Source organism: Carettochelys insculpta, chromosome 4 (assembly GCF_033958435.1).
Source record: "Carettochelys insculpta isolate YL-2023 chromosome 4, ASM3395843v1, whole genome shotgun sequence".
In the NCBI taxonomy this organism is placed as follows: Eukaryota; Metazoa; Chordata; order Testudines; family Carettochelyidae; genus Carettochelys; species Carettochelys insculpta.
Genome location: NC_134140.1, coordinates 77,329,156 through 77,346,754, shown reverse-complemented (window position 1 = coordinate 77,346,754; position 17,599 = coordinate 77,329,156). Strand labels below are relative to the sequence as shown.

Here is a 17,599-nt window from a genome sequence, read left to right as displayed (position 1 = left end):
AATCTCTAAATGATTGTTACATTTTTGACATAAATTGATGCACAGGTTTGTGTACCTTTAAATTGCTAGTTTACATTGTCATTAGTGAAAACACTTTTTGGTGGGGATGGAGGGGTTGGTGTAACTTGTCCACATAGTTTCTATCTATGAAATTTTATTAGTTCATGTGATTTTTAAACCTGGGTCCTTAATAATGTAAGGAACTGAAGAAAGAAGGGCTTTTTGTTTTTTGTGGGTAAACACCTATGCCGAAACCTTGGGTCCTGTGTTTCGAACAAAGACAAATATTTAGTTCCACTGCACTTTGGCCAAAAATAAGTTGACTGTGTCACATGCTTATTTGAGATAAAACTTAGATATAGGTCAACAATCAGTTGAGGGCCTCCACGTTTCTGATGGCAAAGCTCCAAACTTATGGTTCACACACAGCTGAAAATCCTCCTGAAAACAACTGAGACTTGTAGAAAAATGCACAGTTAGTGCTGTTTTTAAAAGTGTAGGCTCTTGTACCTTGTAAAGGGTCTGCTTTTATCTTCAAATGTGACCATAGCACTACCACTGTTTAACTTCTTGTAATTATAAAAGCATATTTGCTTTTATTCACACACACATCCCTATGCTGCCATTGTTAAGTATGTGGCCTGTGGCCTTCAGGGTGTCTCCTCCCCTCTCCAGAAGAAGTTTAAAGTTCCAGTGCATTTGGTGGCTCTCTGGGTTTTCAGGATCCCTGTGGCACATCTTTATTCATGGTTTTGCTCTTGTTAATTTCCTTTTGGCTCTATTATCTTAGTTTTTTCAACACTCAGGTTTTTTTTAATAGGGGAAACATTACTTCCCTCTCTTTAGGGTCTTCCTTTAGTATATGAGGATAACTGATACCTGACAATATGTGGCTAGCGCAGCTGTTAGTTAAGAGGGTGTGATGGTTTGAATCACGGGGGCCCCCCCAGGGTTGTCATCAGGTGTTCTGGTCATGCCACTGAGCCTGACTACCTGCCCTCTGGAGCACCTCACTGCCCTGTTCTGCTGGGCCAGAAGCTCTGGTCTCCTCCAGCCAAGGCACAGAATTGGGGTAACAGCTGTCTCTCCCCTCCCCCACCAAACCTTTCAGAGCAACGTGGATGCTGAACCAGCTCAGGTCTGGGAGGGCTCAGCTTTAAGGACAGCACCCAGGAGCACAGCCCCCAGAGAGGACCAAACCCCCAAAGAAATCCATCTTAATCTGTATAAAAGGTTTACACAGAGAAAGCTCATAAGTTCATCCCCTTTATTTATTTATGCACAATGATTGTTCCCCTCCACATAACAATTATTTACACTGGGCTTGATAATAACTGACTTTTATTAAGTATAAAAGTAGGATTTAAGAGATTGCAAGTGAAAACTCTCAGATCAAAATAAAGTGCTAAGCCAAAATAAGCAAAACACACCAATAAACCCTAATACACTAAGGTTACGTCCACACTAGCAAGTTATTTTGGAAAATCTGGCCCTTTTTCGAAAGAACATGTGGAGCGTCTACATACAAAACACACACTTTCGATCTGAAATTGAAAAAACACAGCCCTTCTTCCAGAAGCCCTCTAGTACTCCTGGATCAGGAAAAGGTTCTTTAGGGGGAAAAAAAAAAAAGCATGTGTAGACACTCCACAGGCCCTTTTTTGAAAGAGCAGTTCTCATGGTGCCTGATTTTTCGATCCTGGGCCCACTCTTTTGAAAGAGTGAGGGCTGCGTGACTGCTCTCTCTTGAAGGAGCAGATCACTTTTTTGATCTGCTTTTCTGAATGTGAACGCACTCTTTCGAAATAAGTTCTTTCAGAAGATCTCTTCCAGAAGGACTTCTTTTGAAAGATCGCTGTAGTGTAGACATAGCGTAAGAGACCTTGTTCTCCTTGCTTCAGGTAAAATCTTTCCAAGACCATGTTGGTGGTTTTTTGTTTCTCTTTCTCTCTAGCTGGGGTATACACCTTTTTAGAATTATTTAGATTGTTTGTTTGTTTTCAGGTTTCTTCATGTGTGTCCTCTTAAAGTAGGGAGGCAGTTTCAAAAGCTATCTGAAGACAAAAGCCCGATTTCTTTCTCTGTCTTGAACAGACTTCCCTCAGGGCAGGAACCCTTTGTTTAGCCTCCCCATCACCATGGAAAAATATTAAATTCAAGAAGGATTCCAACATCAAGTGGCATAGTCACACGTCTTCCTAGGATGAACCACAATTCAGGGTTACAGGAAAAACAAAACCATTGTTACTTTGAGCACTAGGCCATTAAGTTTCCAGAGTTTCAGTAATGGTGCCTCTTAGTTTGAGAGGTAACAGTGTTCATCTATTTCAGCGAAAACAAGGAGTCCAGTGGCACCTTAAAAACTAACAAATTCGTTAGGTGTTGAAGATGTCCTTCATTATGACTTTTAGAATTATAAGCAGATGTATGCTTCATATTTCAAACTTCGCATACAAGAATGATACACGTACAGAAAGGCTGTGTCTACATGGGCGCAAGTCTTCGAAATAGCTATATTTCGAAGATTACTAATGAGGCACTGAATTGAATATTCAGCGCCTCATTAGCATTAGGACACTTCCAGCTGTGGCACTTTGAAAGCCCCGCTTTCGAAAGCGCATGGCTTGGCGCAGTTACAAGGGGGTCCTCTTTGAAAGGACCTGCCCCTTTCGAAATCCCGTTATTTTGATCAGTGATCGAAATAAGGTGATTTCGAAAGGGGCAGGTCCTTTCAAAAAGGACCCCTGTGTAGCCGTGCCGAGCCGCATGCTTTCGAAAGCGGGACTTTCGAAGCGCTGTGTCCGGAAGTGTCCTAATGCTAATGAGGCGCTGAATATTCAATTCAGCGCCTCATTAGTAATCTTCAAAATGACCATTAGCATGGCTATTTCGAAGATTTGTGCCCGTGTAGACACACCCAAACAGAGCATACACATTCAGCGGATTATTTTAAAAATGGTATATTGCATGATGCATTTTGTCTCACACATCTTTGGTCAGATGCCAGTTTTCACGAAACATGGGGCAGGAGGCTGTGACAGAGGGATTTTAAAAATCCTTGGAGCAAAGACTGTGTTGCTTCTGCTATAACTGCACTGCCTCCCTGCATGTACTTTGTTGTGATAACATGGCTTTTTCATTATCAAAACATGGATGCTGTGAAATTCTCTTCAGATGCAGCTGAATTTCAATTTGGTTCCTGCTGCCACTGTGCAAGGCCACGTCTAGATGGCCCTTTAGCACAGTACCACTGCTGGCAGTGCTATGCTAATGACAGTTCAAGGAATTGCAAATGGAGGACCATCTGCAAACTCGCACAGCTAATTAGCATAGTCACGTGAGATTTTGCTGTTCGCAGCGGGGTGCAGGCAGTACAGAGGCCGTGTGGACATGCCTCTGCCAGCTAAACCCCCCTCTGTTGCCAGTCCCTTATGCCTCAATTTTTTCTGGTGAGATAATATAACTTCTGACTGTATTTGCAATCCACAGCTGGTCCTGTTCAGAATTTGACTTGAATGAAATCCGCCTGATAGTTTACCAGGATTGTGAGAGAAGAGGCAGACAAGTCTTGTTTGATTCCAAAGCAGTCCGCAAAGTTGGTGAGGCGGCAGCTCAGGTATGAAATGCTGATACGGTTCTGTCCTTTGATTCTTTTTTGTTCTCTGGCCCCAAATGGAAATTATTTTTTTAAATATGCATTTCTGTATCTTACTTGGGAAGTTTTTGCTGCATTTATTGTGACTGCAACCTTTTTTGAAATCTGCAGGACACACCTACAGCCATACCCAAGAGACTAAAAAAACACATTGCAGCTTACTGCCTTTTTTAAAAAATATGGTGACTAATATAAAACAATATGGCCTTGTTCATAGGCACTGCTGAAGGGAGTTGGTGTACGTACAGATGCACTAGTCTTCTCCTTTGGATCTCCTTATTTAAAGCAATAAAGTCACTACTTTTTTTAAAAAAAAATGGTAGAACTCAGTTTTGTTACTCTTTGTAGAGTATGTGCCCATGACTGAGACAGTGCTAGACAGTACACAAACTAGCAAGTGCAAGGAAATGTACAATTGAGGCATGGCCTGATCTCTGCCGCTACCTGGCTCAACAAGGATGAAGTATTCTAATACTTTAAAAGTATTATTAAAAAGACAGAAGTGACACAATAGGCCTTTCTTGTTAGCTACACTTTTCTTCTACTCAATTATAGTTCTGAGGCCAGGCCTACACTATAAATTTACATCCGTCTAACAAACAAAACAAAAAAGCAGTCCAGTAGCACCGTAAAGACTAACAAAATAATTTATTAGGTGATGAGCTTTCGTGGGACAGACCCACTTCTTCAGATCAGAAGTGGGTCTGTCCCACAAAAGCTCATCACCTAATAAATTATTTTGTTAGTCTTTAGAGTGCAACTGGACTGCTTTTTTGTTTTCATAGTACATAGACTAGCACGGCTATCTCTCTGTTACCAGTCTAACTAAGTCGCTCAGAGCTCTGAAAACCCCTCAAATCATAACTACTGATATATTGACCTAATGCCCAGTGTAGACAGCTGTATGTTCATGGAAGCGCTTTTCAGGGAACTGGATTAACTACACTGACAGGAGAAGCTTCGGCATTTTAAGCATGGACCTACTCTGAAACTCCATTTTGTTTTAAAACAGTTTCATTGTATGGATTTCAAATTACAGCTAATACAATTGACTGGAATGTGTTGACTGGTACAATCAATGTGTAAAACTAGCTATAATGTAAACTTAAAATAGCAGTTGTTTGTGGAAATTGCTCTCATGATACAGTTTAGACAGCCATCTGAAACTGCATTTTGTAAATTAAGTTGCATGGGTCTCACATATTGGCTTACCCCACATTAGTAAGGCACACGTGGTGGGCATGACAGAGCGTCTAGTTAACAGGATTAACATGTCAGAGCAGCCTGGAGTAATCCCATTCTTTCTGTCAAGAGCAGAGCTGAAAATAAGCAGGTGTGGCCTGGTTGATCTGTGGCAAAAGGTGGCAGGGAGCTATTTCAAGAGCTGGCAAGGATCTGGGTCGCAATAGGATTGTACCTGTAAGAAATTTTATGTTACTTTCACCCCTGTTATTAGCCCCAATACCAAGGTCAGCACTGCATATCAAAGGGTTTGATGCCCCACGTTGCATTTGCTTTAGAAAAACGGGAAGGCGTATTTACAGTTCTGCAAACAAGTTTCTCTCCTCTTTGAGGCATAAACATTTTAAGCAGGAAAGCTAATTGTGTGACACGTAAGTATTGTCCTTCCATAGAGAGGGATTCTCCTTTTTATTTGGTATAGGATGTACTGAAGACAAAAATAGCACCATATTTTCATATCAGACACTGAAATTAGCCATTTAAAGCATAAATGTTCAGAATTGCATGTCAGACTGTGTGGCTTTTAAATGAGCTAATCATCATCCATCATCATCATCATCAACAGCCATGGGCTCAGTGCCTGCTGGTGTCTGATGCCTCTCTCACTATTTCCTTCCATCTTTCCCTGTCCAACGTGAAATGGCTTTGTTTGTGTAGACTAGCTCCACGTCAGTCTACTATATCATCTACTCATTCTCTGTGGGTCTGCCTGTCCTGTTCGAGCTGTCCATTATGCCGAATACCAGGGTCTTGATTTTTCAGTCATCAAGCATTCTGCAAATATGCCCTAATAGCTGTAACTTCTGTTGTATAACCTTCTGCAGTAGGTACTCTTTTTGCTGTATCTTCCTATATAATTCCTCGTTGGTGACCTTCTGTATCCATCCCATTCTCAGAATCTTTCTACAACTCCTCCTCTTGAATGCCAATAACCTTGTCTTTGAATCTTTCGTTATCACCCATGTGTCACCTCTGTACAACATGCTGTTGAATACACACGTTTTCAAGATGCTCAGCTTCGTTCCTAAGCTTTGCTTTTCCAGATCTTATCCATCACCTTCAAACTTGCACTTGCTTTCACTATTCTAGTTGTTATTTCCTTCTTACGTCTAGATGATATGTTATGTTGCTCCCCAGATATGTGAACTTCTCTACATTCTCTAGTTCAGTCCCATCTACACTGATCTTCCTTCCTATTTCCTCATCTCAAAATACCTTTGTTTTTGTTTTATTGATGTTCATAATCTGTTCATACATTTCTATCTTTCCTGAGCCCCTCTTGCTCATCTGCTAGATGTTCTTCTATCTGCAATCTTAGGCTCTCCATCAGTATCATCATCTTGCCTGTACCTTGCCTGGATGACTCGTTAGGGCAATTGTTCTGTAGTTCTGGAATTCCAATATACTTCCTTTCTTGTGTATTATCACTAGCACAGATCCTGTCCAATCCTTAGGTGCTTTCCCTTCTTTCCATGCTATATTACAGTTGGTGTATTTCCTGAATTATACTTTCTTCGCCGTATTTGATCATCTCTCCAGCGATCTTGTTCACTGCTCTTTCTACTTCCTCCTTCGAAATATCGGTCTCGCTTTTGATGCTCAGTGGAGATATCTCTTTCAGTTCTTCAGTCAGTCTCTCTGAGACACCCCAGGTCCAACTGTGCTTTGTATGGATTGTGCAGTGATGGACAAGATATTGCACGAATCTTCTTGTTCACGAGCACCTCTTTGTTCTCATCTTTGATCACCATCTGCTTTGGCTGCCACTTCCTATTAATATTCCTGATCATTTTATACACCTCCTTGGTCTTACATTCACCGTAATACCTCTCTGTATTTTCACACTGTTCCTCTAACCCTTTTGCCTTATCCTTTCTTGCCACTTTCCTTACCTCATTTCTTTTCACCCTGTATTGCTGTTCCACACTCTCAGAAACATCCCTTCTGATCTTCAGTGCTCTCTTCTCTTGGACCAACTTCAGTGTCTCCTGCATAATCTACTTCTTTCTGATGTTCTCTTCTTCCAGAAAAGTCTGCTCAGTTGCCTCTTCTATAGCTGTGGCTATCCCTTCAACTCTCTTATCTAGATCTTTGTCTGTGGCCACATTCCTAATCTTCTCTTTAAGTGCTCTCTATGTGCATTCCCTATTTCTGCCTTGCCACATCTCTTCTCTTCTTAAACTGTGTCTTACACTTTCTCTTGAGTTTTATCTTGATGTTTATGATTATTAGGCTGTGGTCCGAGTGTATATCCACTCCTTGGAAAATTCAGCACTGTTGTACTGATGTTACCAACTTCTTATCAAAATTGTATCTATCATGTTGTTAGACTTCCTGTCATTTGATCGCTGTGTCCACTTCCTGCAGTCCTTCTTGTTGGAATCTCACATTGCAGATCACCATCTCATGCTCTGCAGCAAACTCTAGTAGTCTCTCACCTCGTTCGTTTCTTTCTCCATATCAGAACCTTCCCATGACCCTCTCCCAACCTTTATGTGTTCTGACCTTCACATTTCAGTCTCCTCCAATGATCAACACATCTCTCTCCACTGTCTCCTCCAGCGTCTTTGTCAAGTCTTTACAGAATAGCTCAATCTCTTCCTCTGTAATGTCCAGCCTGGGTGCATGCACCTGAATGATCAAGAAGTTAAATGGTTTTGCTTTGAATCTTGCTACCATCATTCTTGCACTCACTGGGTTGTATACTAATAATGCTCCTCTAGCTCGTTTGCTAAGAAGGAGTCCAACTCCTGCCTCATGCTTCGTTTCGTTTCCTGACCAAATGACTTTTCAATCACACATCTCTCCTGATGCCATCCAACGCATCTCCACCAGTCCAAGTATATTACATCTGTATCTCTCCATCTCCTTCCGAAGCAGCTCTAATTTTCAAGTCACCCACGGTGTTCAGACATTCCATGTTCCAAATGATAGAATGTGTTAGGTGTAATTTTCTTTCAGTAGCGAACTTATCGACCCAGCCCTGATTGCTTGATTGGTGTCACGGACCTTGTTTATTGGGGCAACATCTGAGCTGGGATCTTTTATCATTTAGTCGTACTGGCATCATTCTTTTTATTGTGTCATGGTCAGCCCATCGTCACTCATCTAACCAACCCTCCTCCTTTATCTAGGCTTGGGACTGGCATGGAACCCTCAGAGGCTTCATGGCTGAGTTAATTAGTACTTGGTGCACTCTTATTTTCCAGGGTTGGTCCCAAACTTGCAGCATTTTGTCTATGACAAAATGACTTAAATTTGGAACAGCATCAAGCCTTGAATTATGGAGCTTTCCCCCTTCATATATACAGGAGAGATTCATGGCAGTTTTACCGTTAAATCTGCTTATTTGGGAAACGAGGCAGATTATCTTCTATTTAACAAGGATAGTGAAATGTATATTCAATCATGCTGTAGTATATTTAATGTTACTCTTTCTATTGCTGTGGGTAGCGTAGAGGAGAACACTTTTTTATATTAAGGCCGTTTTTGTCAGTAGCTTGTGTCAAGCACATGACTACGAACATTTGTGCATTTGTAACCACCTAATGACAGTCACATTGGGGATTATGTAAGCAGCAGTTACATAAATGCAGTGCCAAGCAAAAGCAGCACAAAAGGAATGCGAATATGTAGTAAAATATGACAGACCAGTCAGCCTCATTTAGAAAAAACAACAAAATTCTCTGCACACATCTGGTTCATTTTATAGTTGATTGTAAAAGGACTTCCTTTTGCTGCTGCTGTAGTCCAAACCCATTTCACCTCTCCAGAATTACAAGGTTACACTACTAGGTTGTGTCTGCCTCCTCCCTCTGATCTTGTCTTAAATTCCCTTTTTCTAGCTTTTGTAACTGTCACTTCACTTAATAGTCAGGCTGCTAGCTTGAGCACAATAATTTCTTTTAAAAACAGGGGGTTGCGGTATTTGACGTCTAATTTTGGAAGAACTTTATTATCCCTTTTATAAACTCCTTTTTTACCATGATCAGATGTATGAAACAGTTAATGCTGGTTAGGTAATAGATGTGCTGCTTATTGCATGAAACACAACAGCGTGTGTTATCCCTGTTTACCCATCTGGTTTTTGGTTTTGGTTTTTTCCTCTCCGTTTTTTCTTGACAGCTGCTAAAACCCTGTCACATTAAGGAAATCCAGTCACAACTGTTTCATTGCAAACTCCTAATGCATTCATAAAATGCAGAGTTTACACAGATGCAACTGAATTCACTATACCCTACTCCGCATCAGTGAAATGGGCCATACTGTTAAAGACCTGAGACGATGCGTCTTACAACAAAGAGACTTTAACAGCAGATTACAAAGGGAAACCTGTGAACTGCAATTTATGCTCAAATTCAATACGTTGAAGCTCGGTCACAATAGAGACAGCAATTACCTCACATGTTACAGAGACAGCTTCCCCATCTTTCATGTTCTTAGCGATCTCAGGCAGGACACTTATACTTAGTAACTCTCTCCCCCTCCTCCCCATCATTCGTGCCCCTCCCCTTCTGTCCTATCTATCTGATTTGTCAGTTTTTATTTCAGTTTTTTTTTTGTATCTCTGTGTTATAAAACTGTCCTGCCATTTCCAGTAAAGCACTATCCCCAGACCTGAAGAAATAGGTCTGCCCCATGAAACCTTACAAATTATTTTGTTAGTCTTTAAAGTGCTACATGACTGCTTGTTTCTTTTGCCAGAGATTGTAGATTCATTTGCATTTGTGCACAGCAGAGGTGGGGAACCACTTTGGGATTGGAGGCCACTGACCCAAAGAAGAATCAGTCAGGGGCCACATGTTTCTGAGAAGCAACCTACCCCCTGAAGTGAGGAGAAAGGAAAAAGCCTATAAAACATCGCAAAGATGGCTCCCAGCTGAGAAACAGAAAAGACTTTCACCTCACTACTCTCAAAGGCTGCGTCTACACAGGCAGCTTCTATCGACAAAACTGGGCCTTTGTTGACAAAACTTGCCGAGCATCTGCGCAGTGAAAGCACTCTGTTGAGAGTTTGTCAACAAAACTCAGCTGTTCAGTTGGCAGCGTTATGCCTCTCCCCAGTCAGGTATAACGCCTCTGTTGACAGTGTTTTGTTGGCAGAGTGCCTGTGTAGACACCTCTCTTGATGGAGAGGGCTTCTGGTTCCCCAGGCAGCCCTGTTTGCAGAGCTTTCAGTCACTGTTGTGTCAAGAGAAGGCTGGGCAGTCTGCCTGCTCTCTGTCAACAGAACGGCTTGCACTTTCAATCAGCATCTGCGCTCATAAGCATTCTGTCAACAGAAGTTTTGCTGGGGTTTCTCTGTCGACAGTGACCTCTGTTGACAGAAGCTGTCCGTGTAGCCAAAACTCCACCTTGGAGCTCAGAGGGACAAGGGCTAGTAGATTTTGTGGGGTCCCCCCTGTTCTGGATAGGGTCAAAAATGAGGGGTTCAGTGCCAAGCTCGGGTGGAGACGGTGCATGAGTGGGGGTAGGGCGAGGGATGGGGGTGCAGGCTGGATTGTGGTGTCTGGCTGGGGGTGGGGGCAAGGTCTGGAGTGTGTGAAGGGTCTGGAAGGAGATGGTGGAGCAGTGGTTGGGGAATGGGGTCGGGGCAGTTGCTGGGAGGAGATGGGGACACCTAAGGGTGTGCACCCACATGGCTCTGCATGGCTTTGTGCAGTGCAGGGAACAGCTGCTCCCATTGGCCACAATTTAGCCAACGGGACTGATCGTGGTGCAGTTCCCCGCCCACCAGGCACAGCCCACAGTTCAGATCTAATCCCAGCTTCTTGGGATTGGGCCTGCATGGCTCAGGGTTCCCCACCCACCTGCCGTGGCACAAGCCAGCTGGGGCTGGCACTCTAGCTATGGTGTCCTCCGGCCTGCCTGCCATGTGGCTGGAGTGCCAGTATCAGCTTGTGCCCCAGTGGAGAGGGTGCGGGAATGAGCCCTAAGATTTGTGGGCCAGATCAAGCTGCAGACCAGCTCCGGTAGGTTCCCCACCCCTGGTGTACAGTGTCCAGTACAATGAGGTCCTGATTGAGCTCTTTTGTTATCGCAATGCTAGTAGTTTTAAGGGAGTGAAAACATTTCGGAGAATATATCTACACTTGGAGCTGGGGGTGTGATTCCCTGCCCATATAGAAATACCCATGCTGGCTGTCAGAGTTCGCCCTCTAAAAACAGTTGTTTAGTTGGGGCAGCACAGGTGGCAGCAAACAGCTGCATGTTCTCTCTGTCCTAAGCAGAAACCTGCCTGAACCCCATAGGTGTGTGCTCAGAGTGGCTAGTCCATGCTGCTGCTCGCTGTTGCTGATGCTGTACCCCCAGCCTACTGTTTTTAGCATCCTGGCTTGATGAAAGCTGCCATGAATATTTTTACAAGAACACAGTATTTTATATCCCCCACTACTAGCTTAGATGTAGCCAAATGCATGCATTGAAAGCATTCATTCTAGGCAAACTAGCGCTTTTGATGGAGAGCTAAGAGGGGTGTGGGTGGGTGTGTTTAAACAAATACAGTTTTTACATTGCAACTCTGTAGGCAAAAACTTCTATTTTTAATTTTATTGTGAAATTTAAACACCTCTCAGGGATGGTCTTGTTGGTGCTTGTTCCTTCCACGAGTGCAGAGGTCCTCTTGAGTTTCCTTGCAGTTCTAGTATTCTATGATTGCTTAGTAACATTTAGCACAATGTTATCCATTTAAACAGCATGCAGTTGTTAAGTCTTCCTGTAGTAAAAGCTCCCTCATAGAGCAAGAAAAACAATGCAAGTAAACTTGGGGAGTTGACAATGCAGTTGTTGACAGGTGAATATTGCATGTATTCAACCGGCTAATGGCTGGTTTTTAAACTTCTGCTCAAGTGATTATTCATCCTAATATTCCTGCTAATTATGTGCTTGCTGCTGTTCTGTTGAAGAAATCTACTGTACTTTGTGAATCAGAAACCCCATGCAATTTAAAATAATGACCGCACAGTATCCATAGAAAGCAGCTCATAAAATGATATATTTGCATAAACATTATCAAATTGTTAGAATACAGCTCACTTCTGATTTTTCTAAGAAATGTATGTTAACAGGAAGAAAATAAAAGTTTGCAGTGGATAGATTTGTGCTACTTTGACCAGGATCACAATGACTGTAGAAGCAGAGTATTTATATAATGTATGTGCCATGTGTTTCTGCAACAGTTTAATTCATTGGTAGACTAAGTTCAAGAATAATCCTACACTTACCTTCTTTTAGGCATCACTTACCTTCTTTCTGTTGAAAAGCCAGGGTTACTAATATGACTTGATTTTTTTTTTTAAACCAACAAACAAAATCTTTGAAATTGCTCCAATTATCTTCTTAACCAGAATTTTTTGAGATCACAGCAGTACAGCTAAAAACCCAAGTCTTCATGTCTGTTAAACTTACTTTCATCATAAACCTTTTCTGACACAGAAAATAGTAGAGGATGCTCCAGGAAAGGCTTCTGCCAAGTGCTGCCAAGCAAGCAGTGGGACCAATAGTATTTCTTTCCATAATCCGTCAGTGGGTTGCACACAGCATATCAAGGACCAGCTTCCAAAGTACCAGGTAACATTAACACATCTATGCAAATATATATATACACACACACACACACACAGTCTGACTAAAGATACTAACATGTTAAATTCACAAATATATTTTTAAATGTTTAGGGAGAATTTTTAGTAAGTGATTTGATTTGCATTTCTTTCCTTCCATGTGTTGAGTAGCTGTGGAGAAGGGATGGTTTATTTTATTGTTAAACTCCTATGTAAGTTCAGTAGTTCCTGAGCTTTCAATGTCCAGTTTTTAAAATTTCATATTTCTTCAGTTTATCTGAACATCACAGAAAAATGTTACAACTACAATTTAGAAATTTCCAAAAATATGTAAGTGCTCTGTGGCTTTCCACATTTTGATCTAGAAAATATATTGCATCTGTCTTGGATCTCCATTGCAAGAGCCAATGTTCATAATTTCTTCAGGAGCTGTTGAACCCAACTGATTATAAGAGAGATTTTAAATTAATTGGAGCCTGTCAATGTGAAATCTAGTCAGCTTCTAAAAGGGGCTAAATACTTTCAGGTTCTGCATGTGGCCCTCCATAAAACCACAAAAACTGGCAATTGCCCTCTTCCCTGTTTGTTTAAAAAACATCCCCTGTGATCTGACATTTCAAAGTCCCATGTAAATGAGAAGCTAAGGTAAAGTTGCTATAAAGATGTAAAGCATGTACACCCACACTGCACTCAGTGTGACTGCTGCCATATAAAAAGTTAAGGGCCTTGTCCTACATTCAGTTAAGTCAGTGCTGTGTTAACTGCATTGAGGAAACGGTGAAACTGACTACACAAAATACTGTCAAATATACAAAGAGAATCAGGCCTTAGATAAAACTTGTTTGTTTACACATGTAACTAAAATCTTTTTTTTTTTTTTTTAATTATTGTAGTTAATGCAAGTTTGTGTGTGTAGATGAGCTCCTTTTCTTCAGTTTTTTGGTTCTAGTAATCTTAGGGTACATTTATGCAGCCAAAAAAACCGCCTCGACCCATAATGGAGCCAGTCTCTGCGCCTGGGGTCATCTGATTCAGGCTCCTGCTGTGAAGCTAAAAATAGCAATGTAGACATTTTGGGCTCCAGCTGGAACCTGGGCCCTGAAAACTGGTGAGGAAGTAGAGTTTGAGCGCTCCAGCACGAGCAGCAGCATGCACACTGCTATTTTTTAGGTGTAGCACAAGCCTGAGAAAGATAGCTCAGGCTCTGAGACTTGCTGCTACAGTTGCTTTCTTTGCTACACAGACTTACCCTAACAATGGGCATTTTAAAAAAATGTTTCAGTTGGAAGTGACTTTTTAATGTTCAGTTTTTCTTTAAAAAGTCCATATTCTGCTTTATTTTTTCCTCCAAAATCCCTAGAAGCCTGCCACTGAGTCAACGTCTACACTACAGCTTATGTTAGCATAGCTTATATCACATGTGGGGGATAAATCACCTCGTGAGCGATATAAGTTACACCAACATAAGTGCAGTGTGGATAGCTCTATGTTGGCAGGAGAGCTTCTTCTACTGATGCATCCTCTGCTGCTTATGTGGGGTGTAGTAGTTAGGCTAATGGAAGTGTTCTCTCTTGGTGGCATAGTGGATATTAGCTGTTAAACAGCTAACAGGGATGCAGCTGTACCTGTACATCCGCTAGTGTGGCCATGCCCTAGTAAGTGAATTCTTAAATTTAGTCAAAGCAAGGTTTCTAATTGCACAGAGCAAGGTTTGTTGCTTTTTGGCACTCTTCCAATCTCCTACCACCTACCAGTTTCTAGGTGCTTATTTCAAAAAAGAACATGCAAGACTCAGGAAAAGATAATGTTTTACATTAATACCAATATACCTCTCTAAAGTTGCTTGTGTGAATCTTCTCAAACCAGGCAAACATTTTTCTCGTGTTAAGAGACAAGTGAAAGACTTCATGCAGATTGGGTTTGTTTAAAGAAATTTGGTAATGTTGAGAAGGGTGAGGGGAATGTATCTTTGCGTTGAAATACAAGATACTACCCTTACTATGGTTTGAACTTATGTGTAAGGAGCTGATCCTCCTTCTGGTTGGAGATCTTTGGAATGTAATAAGAAACAGGATTTATTTTATTTTGTAAAAATAGCCATTCTAAGCATATCTTGCCATTTAAATGAGTTAATTTAATGGTCCAGGCTCTTCAGACCTGCAGTGCTTGCCGTCCTTCTCAAGCAACAGCCTACAATAAAGGAGTATGGCAAGAAGATATAAAACAACTTGTGCTGATTTATTCATTGCATACCTTTTGGAGTTTCCATGCAAATAAGGAACTAGTGGGCCTCTCTAAAGAACTAAATATATTACATACTGTAACTGTATGCACACATTGCACAAACACTTCTTGGTATATGCTGCTCTTCACCAGGAAGCAGAAATTACTTGTATTTTACATTCAAAATTTGGTAGTGCTGAGCAGCAACCAAAAACTAATGCAATGAGCTGAGACTGGCTTTTCCTTTTTCTTTTTCTTTAACTCACCTACCTATAGTACACCAGGCCAGCCTCCGATGTCAACATGCTTGGCGAAATGATGTTTGGCTCAGTGGCAATGAGTTACAAAGGCTGTACCTTGAAAATCCACTATATACGGTAAGTCTGTTTTCTTCTTCTAGGATTTTTCCGTATTGCCAAATGCTTAGATGCGGAGAAGGAGAAAGTATTGGAATTCCTGAGTCACTGAGATGATGATTGTTTATCCTTTCAGCTCTCCTCCGCAGCTTATGATAAGCAAAGTGTTCTCAGCCAGAGTGGGAAGCTTCAGTGGCAGCACAAATAAGTAAGTTAAGTTGCTTCCTGTATTTTTTTCCTTTGTCCTTTTAGGGTGGTTCTGTCACTGCTTGTATGGTTGGTCTGTGTAAAACTGGAGGGCTTGTCAGACCAAGTGACCGAATCTCTGCTGGCTGGGAGTGAAAGGGAGAGAGAGTGAGACTGCTTCCAAGCTGTATTCTCATACTGACCTCTAGTAGTCCCAAACAGGATCATTCAGGGAACATCTACGCTAAAGGACTTGTGGAATGGCCCAGGTCAGCTGACTTGCGCTCATATGGCTTGGTTTGCAGAGCTAAAATTTGCAGTGTAGATGGTCAGGCTGGAGCCCAGCCTCCAGGATCCTCCCTGTACCATGTGGGACCTTAGAACTTGGGCTCCAGTCCAAGCCCAAGCATCCTCATGGCAACTTTATAGCCCCACCCCCCGGCCACTAAACCCCACGAGCCAGAGTCAGATGACCCAGGCCTACAGTGGGTATTGATTTGCTGTGTAGATATGCCCTTAGACTATACAAGTGGCTCTGCATGAGCAGTAAGTGAAACTCAAAAGTTTTCCCTCCTTTCTCTCTTCTTTGAAACTGGCTGATGAGATTTTCCTCTGTTCCCCTTTAGCCCTAAAAATCACTGAGCAGAACCCAAACTTGGAAAGTTAGTTAATTCCAAAGGGCACAGTCTTAAAGTTTGTAGTCCTCCATGGCCTATTTTCTATGGCTAAAATCAACTGTAGTATCTGCTGTAATACAGATTATATCTGCCTCATCTGGCACCCTTGGGTTCCCGAATGAGGGGATTTGCAGGAAGAGAAGAGGTCAGGCCTCCTGGCTGCCTTGTGGGGGCCCACCAGCCTGCTGGCTGGGCTCCTCTCCTGGCCACCATAGGCTCCCTGCCCCCAGGCTGCCTGGAGGGCAGGGGCGGAGGGGCACTACTGCATGGCTCCCTCTTGGGGCTTCCAGGCTCCCCTGCCATGACTGAGGTCCCCACGGCTATGCAGCTGCAGGCAGTGCTCTATGCCCTGGTTCCCCTGGGGGCTCCCCAAAGCAGGCTGCCAGCAAGGCTCCCTGCCGCCAAGGATGCTCCTGGAAGAGAGTGTGCCGGACAAGAGACTTTTTCAACCTGTATAGAAGTATCTGGTAATCCTTGAATAGTAACAGAGAGGTAGCCGTGTTAGCCTGTACTCCAGCAAAACAAAACAGCAGAAAGGTAGCACCTTAAAGACAAACAAAATGATTTATTCAGTGATGAGCTTTCGTGGGACAGACCCACTTCATCCGATCAATCTCATTTCCAATGCAGATTGACATATGAGTACAGCAGACCAAAATCAAAAAGAGAAAAAGTTGCAATAAAAACTGACAAATCAAATAGGATTGAAGGAAGGGGGTGAGAGGGTGGGGGGATGCTGCTTCCCTTCCTTTGATGCTCATATTTATCTCAGACAGGACAACTTACATCCCCCCACCTCTCACCCCTTTCCTTCCATTCTATTTGATTTGTTCATTTTTATTGCAATTTTTGGGGGGGTGGGGAGTCCTCTGTGCTTATAAATGTCAGTCTGTATTGGAAATAAGATTGATCTGTTGAAGTGGATCTGTCCCATGAAAGCTCATCACTGAATAAATCATTTTGTTAGTCTTTAAAGTGCTACATTTCTGCTGCTTTGTTTTGTTGGTAATCCTTGAGTTTAGTTTAATCCTTGAGTTTATATTTACATCATAAAGCAAACAAACTGAGTGCAGCTTGATACTAATGGAAACCTTCTATCCACCTCCTTAGAAACATTGATATTTCTCTCTTTTTTTAGCTTGCAAGATAGCTTTGAATGCATCAATCAAGATCCCAATGTGGGAAAGTTGACCTCCAATCAAAATGGCTTGGGTACCTGCCGTAATGGAAGTAATCTAGGTAGATTTTGTTTTTGAAACTCTTTTCCTGATGACATCTGTTTGTTTGGTTTTTAAATTATTTTCTCTGTATTGTCTTTAATTGTTTTTTGTTTGTTTTTGCCTGGCACTCTTCCTGCCTTACTGTTTTTAGGTGTATTACAGTTGTATAGCAGCAAAGTGCTGCAGGGTGTATCTGAAGGAGTTCCCCTCCGGCTCATCCGGAGTGCTTCTTTCTTTGCAGGTTTGTGTGGAATGCTGAGCACAGTGTGACCCACCCACCCACATTAATCCAGCTCCTCCTGAATCCTGGCAGGAGGTCCATAATTACGCTCTAGAAACAAAGGGCTAAAGTGATGGAGATATTGATGAGAGGCACATATTGGCTTTATGTGTTGACTCAAGCCTTCCTGAAATACCAGGCTGCATTAAAATGATTCCTGTTCTTCTCTGTCTCCTCTACCACAAATGTTCACATTAA

At 42.1% G+C, this 17,599-nt stretch overlaps 1 protein-coding gene across 6 annotated transcripts in view; it reads left to right on the top strand.

Moving 5' to 3' along the window:
- FNIP2 (folliculin interacting protein 2) overlaps positions 1-17,599 on the top strand; it is a 97,657-nt gene that overhangs the window by 38,057 nt on the left and 42,001 nt on the right. For 3 of the 6 annotated variants that reach the window (XM_074993118.1, XM_074993117.1, XM_074993122.1), the window contains exons 2-7: positions 3,490-3,616; positions 12,332-12,466; positions 14,959-15,059; positions 15,175-15,246; positions 17,040-17,140; positions 17,273-17,362. In XM_074993118.1, the coding sequence (XP_074849219.1) occupies positions 3,490-3,616; positions 12,332-12,466; positions 14,959-15,059; positions 15,175-15,246; positions 17,040-17,140; positions 17,273-17,362 (626 nt within the window). The remainder of the gene's footprint in view (positions 1-3,489; positions 3,617-12,331; positions 12,467-14,958; positions 15,060-15,174; positions 15,247-17,039; positions 17,141-17,272; positions 17,363-17,599) is intronic. The other 3 variants (XM_074993121.1, XM_074993119.1, XM_074993120.1) reach the window with 2 other exon arrangements.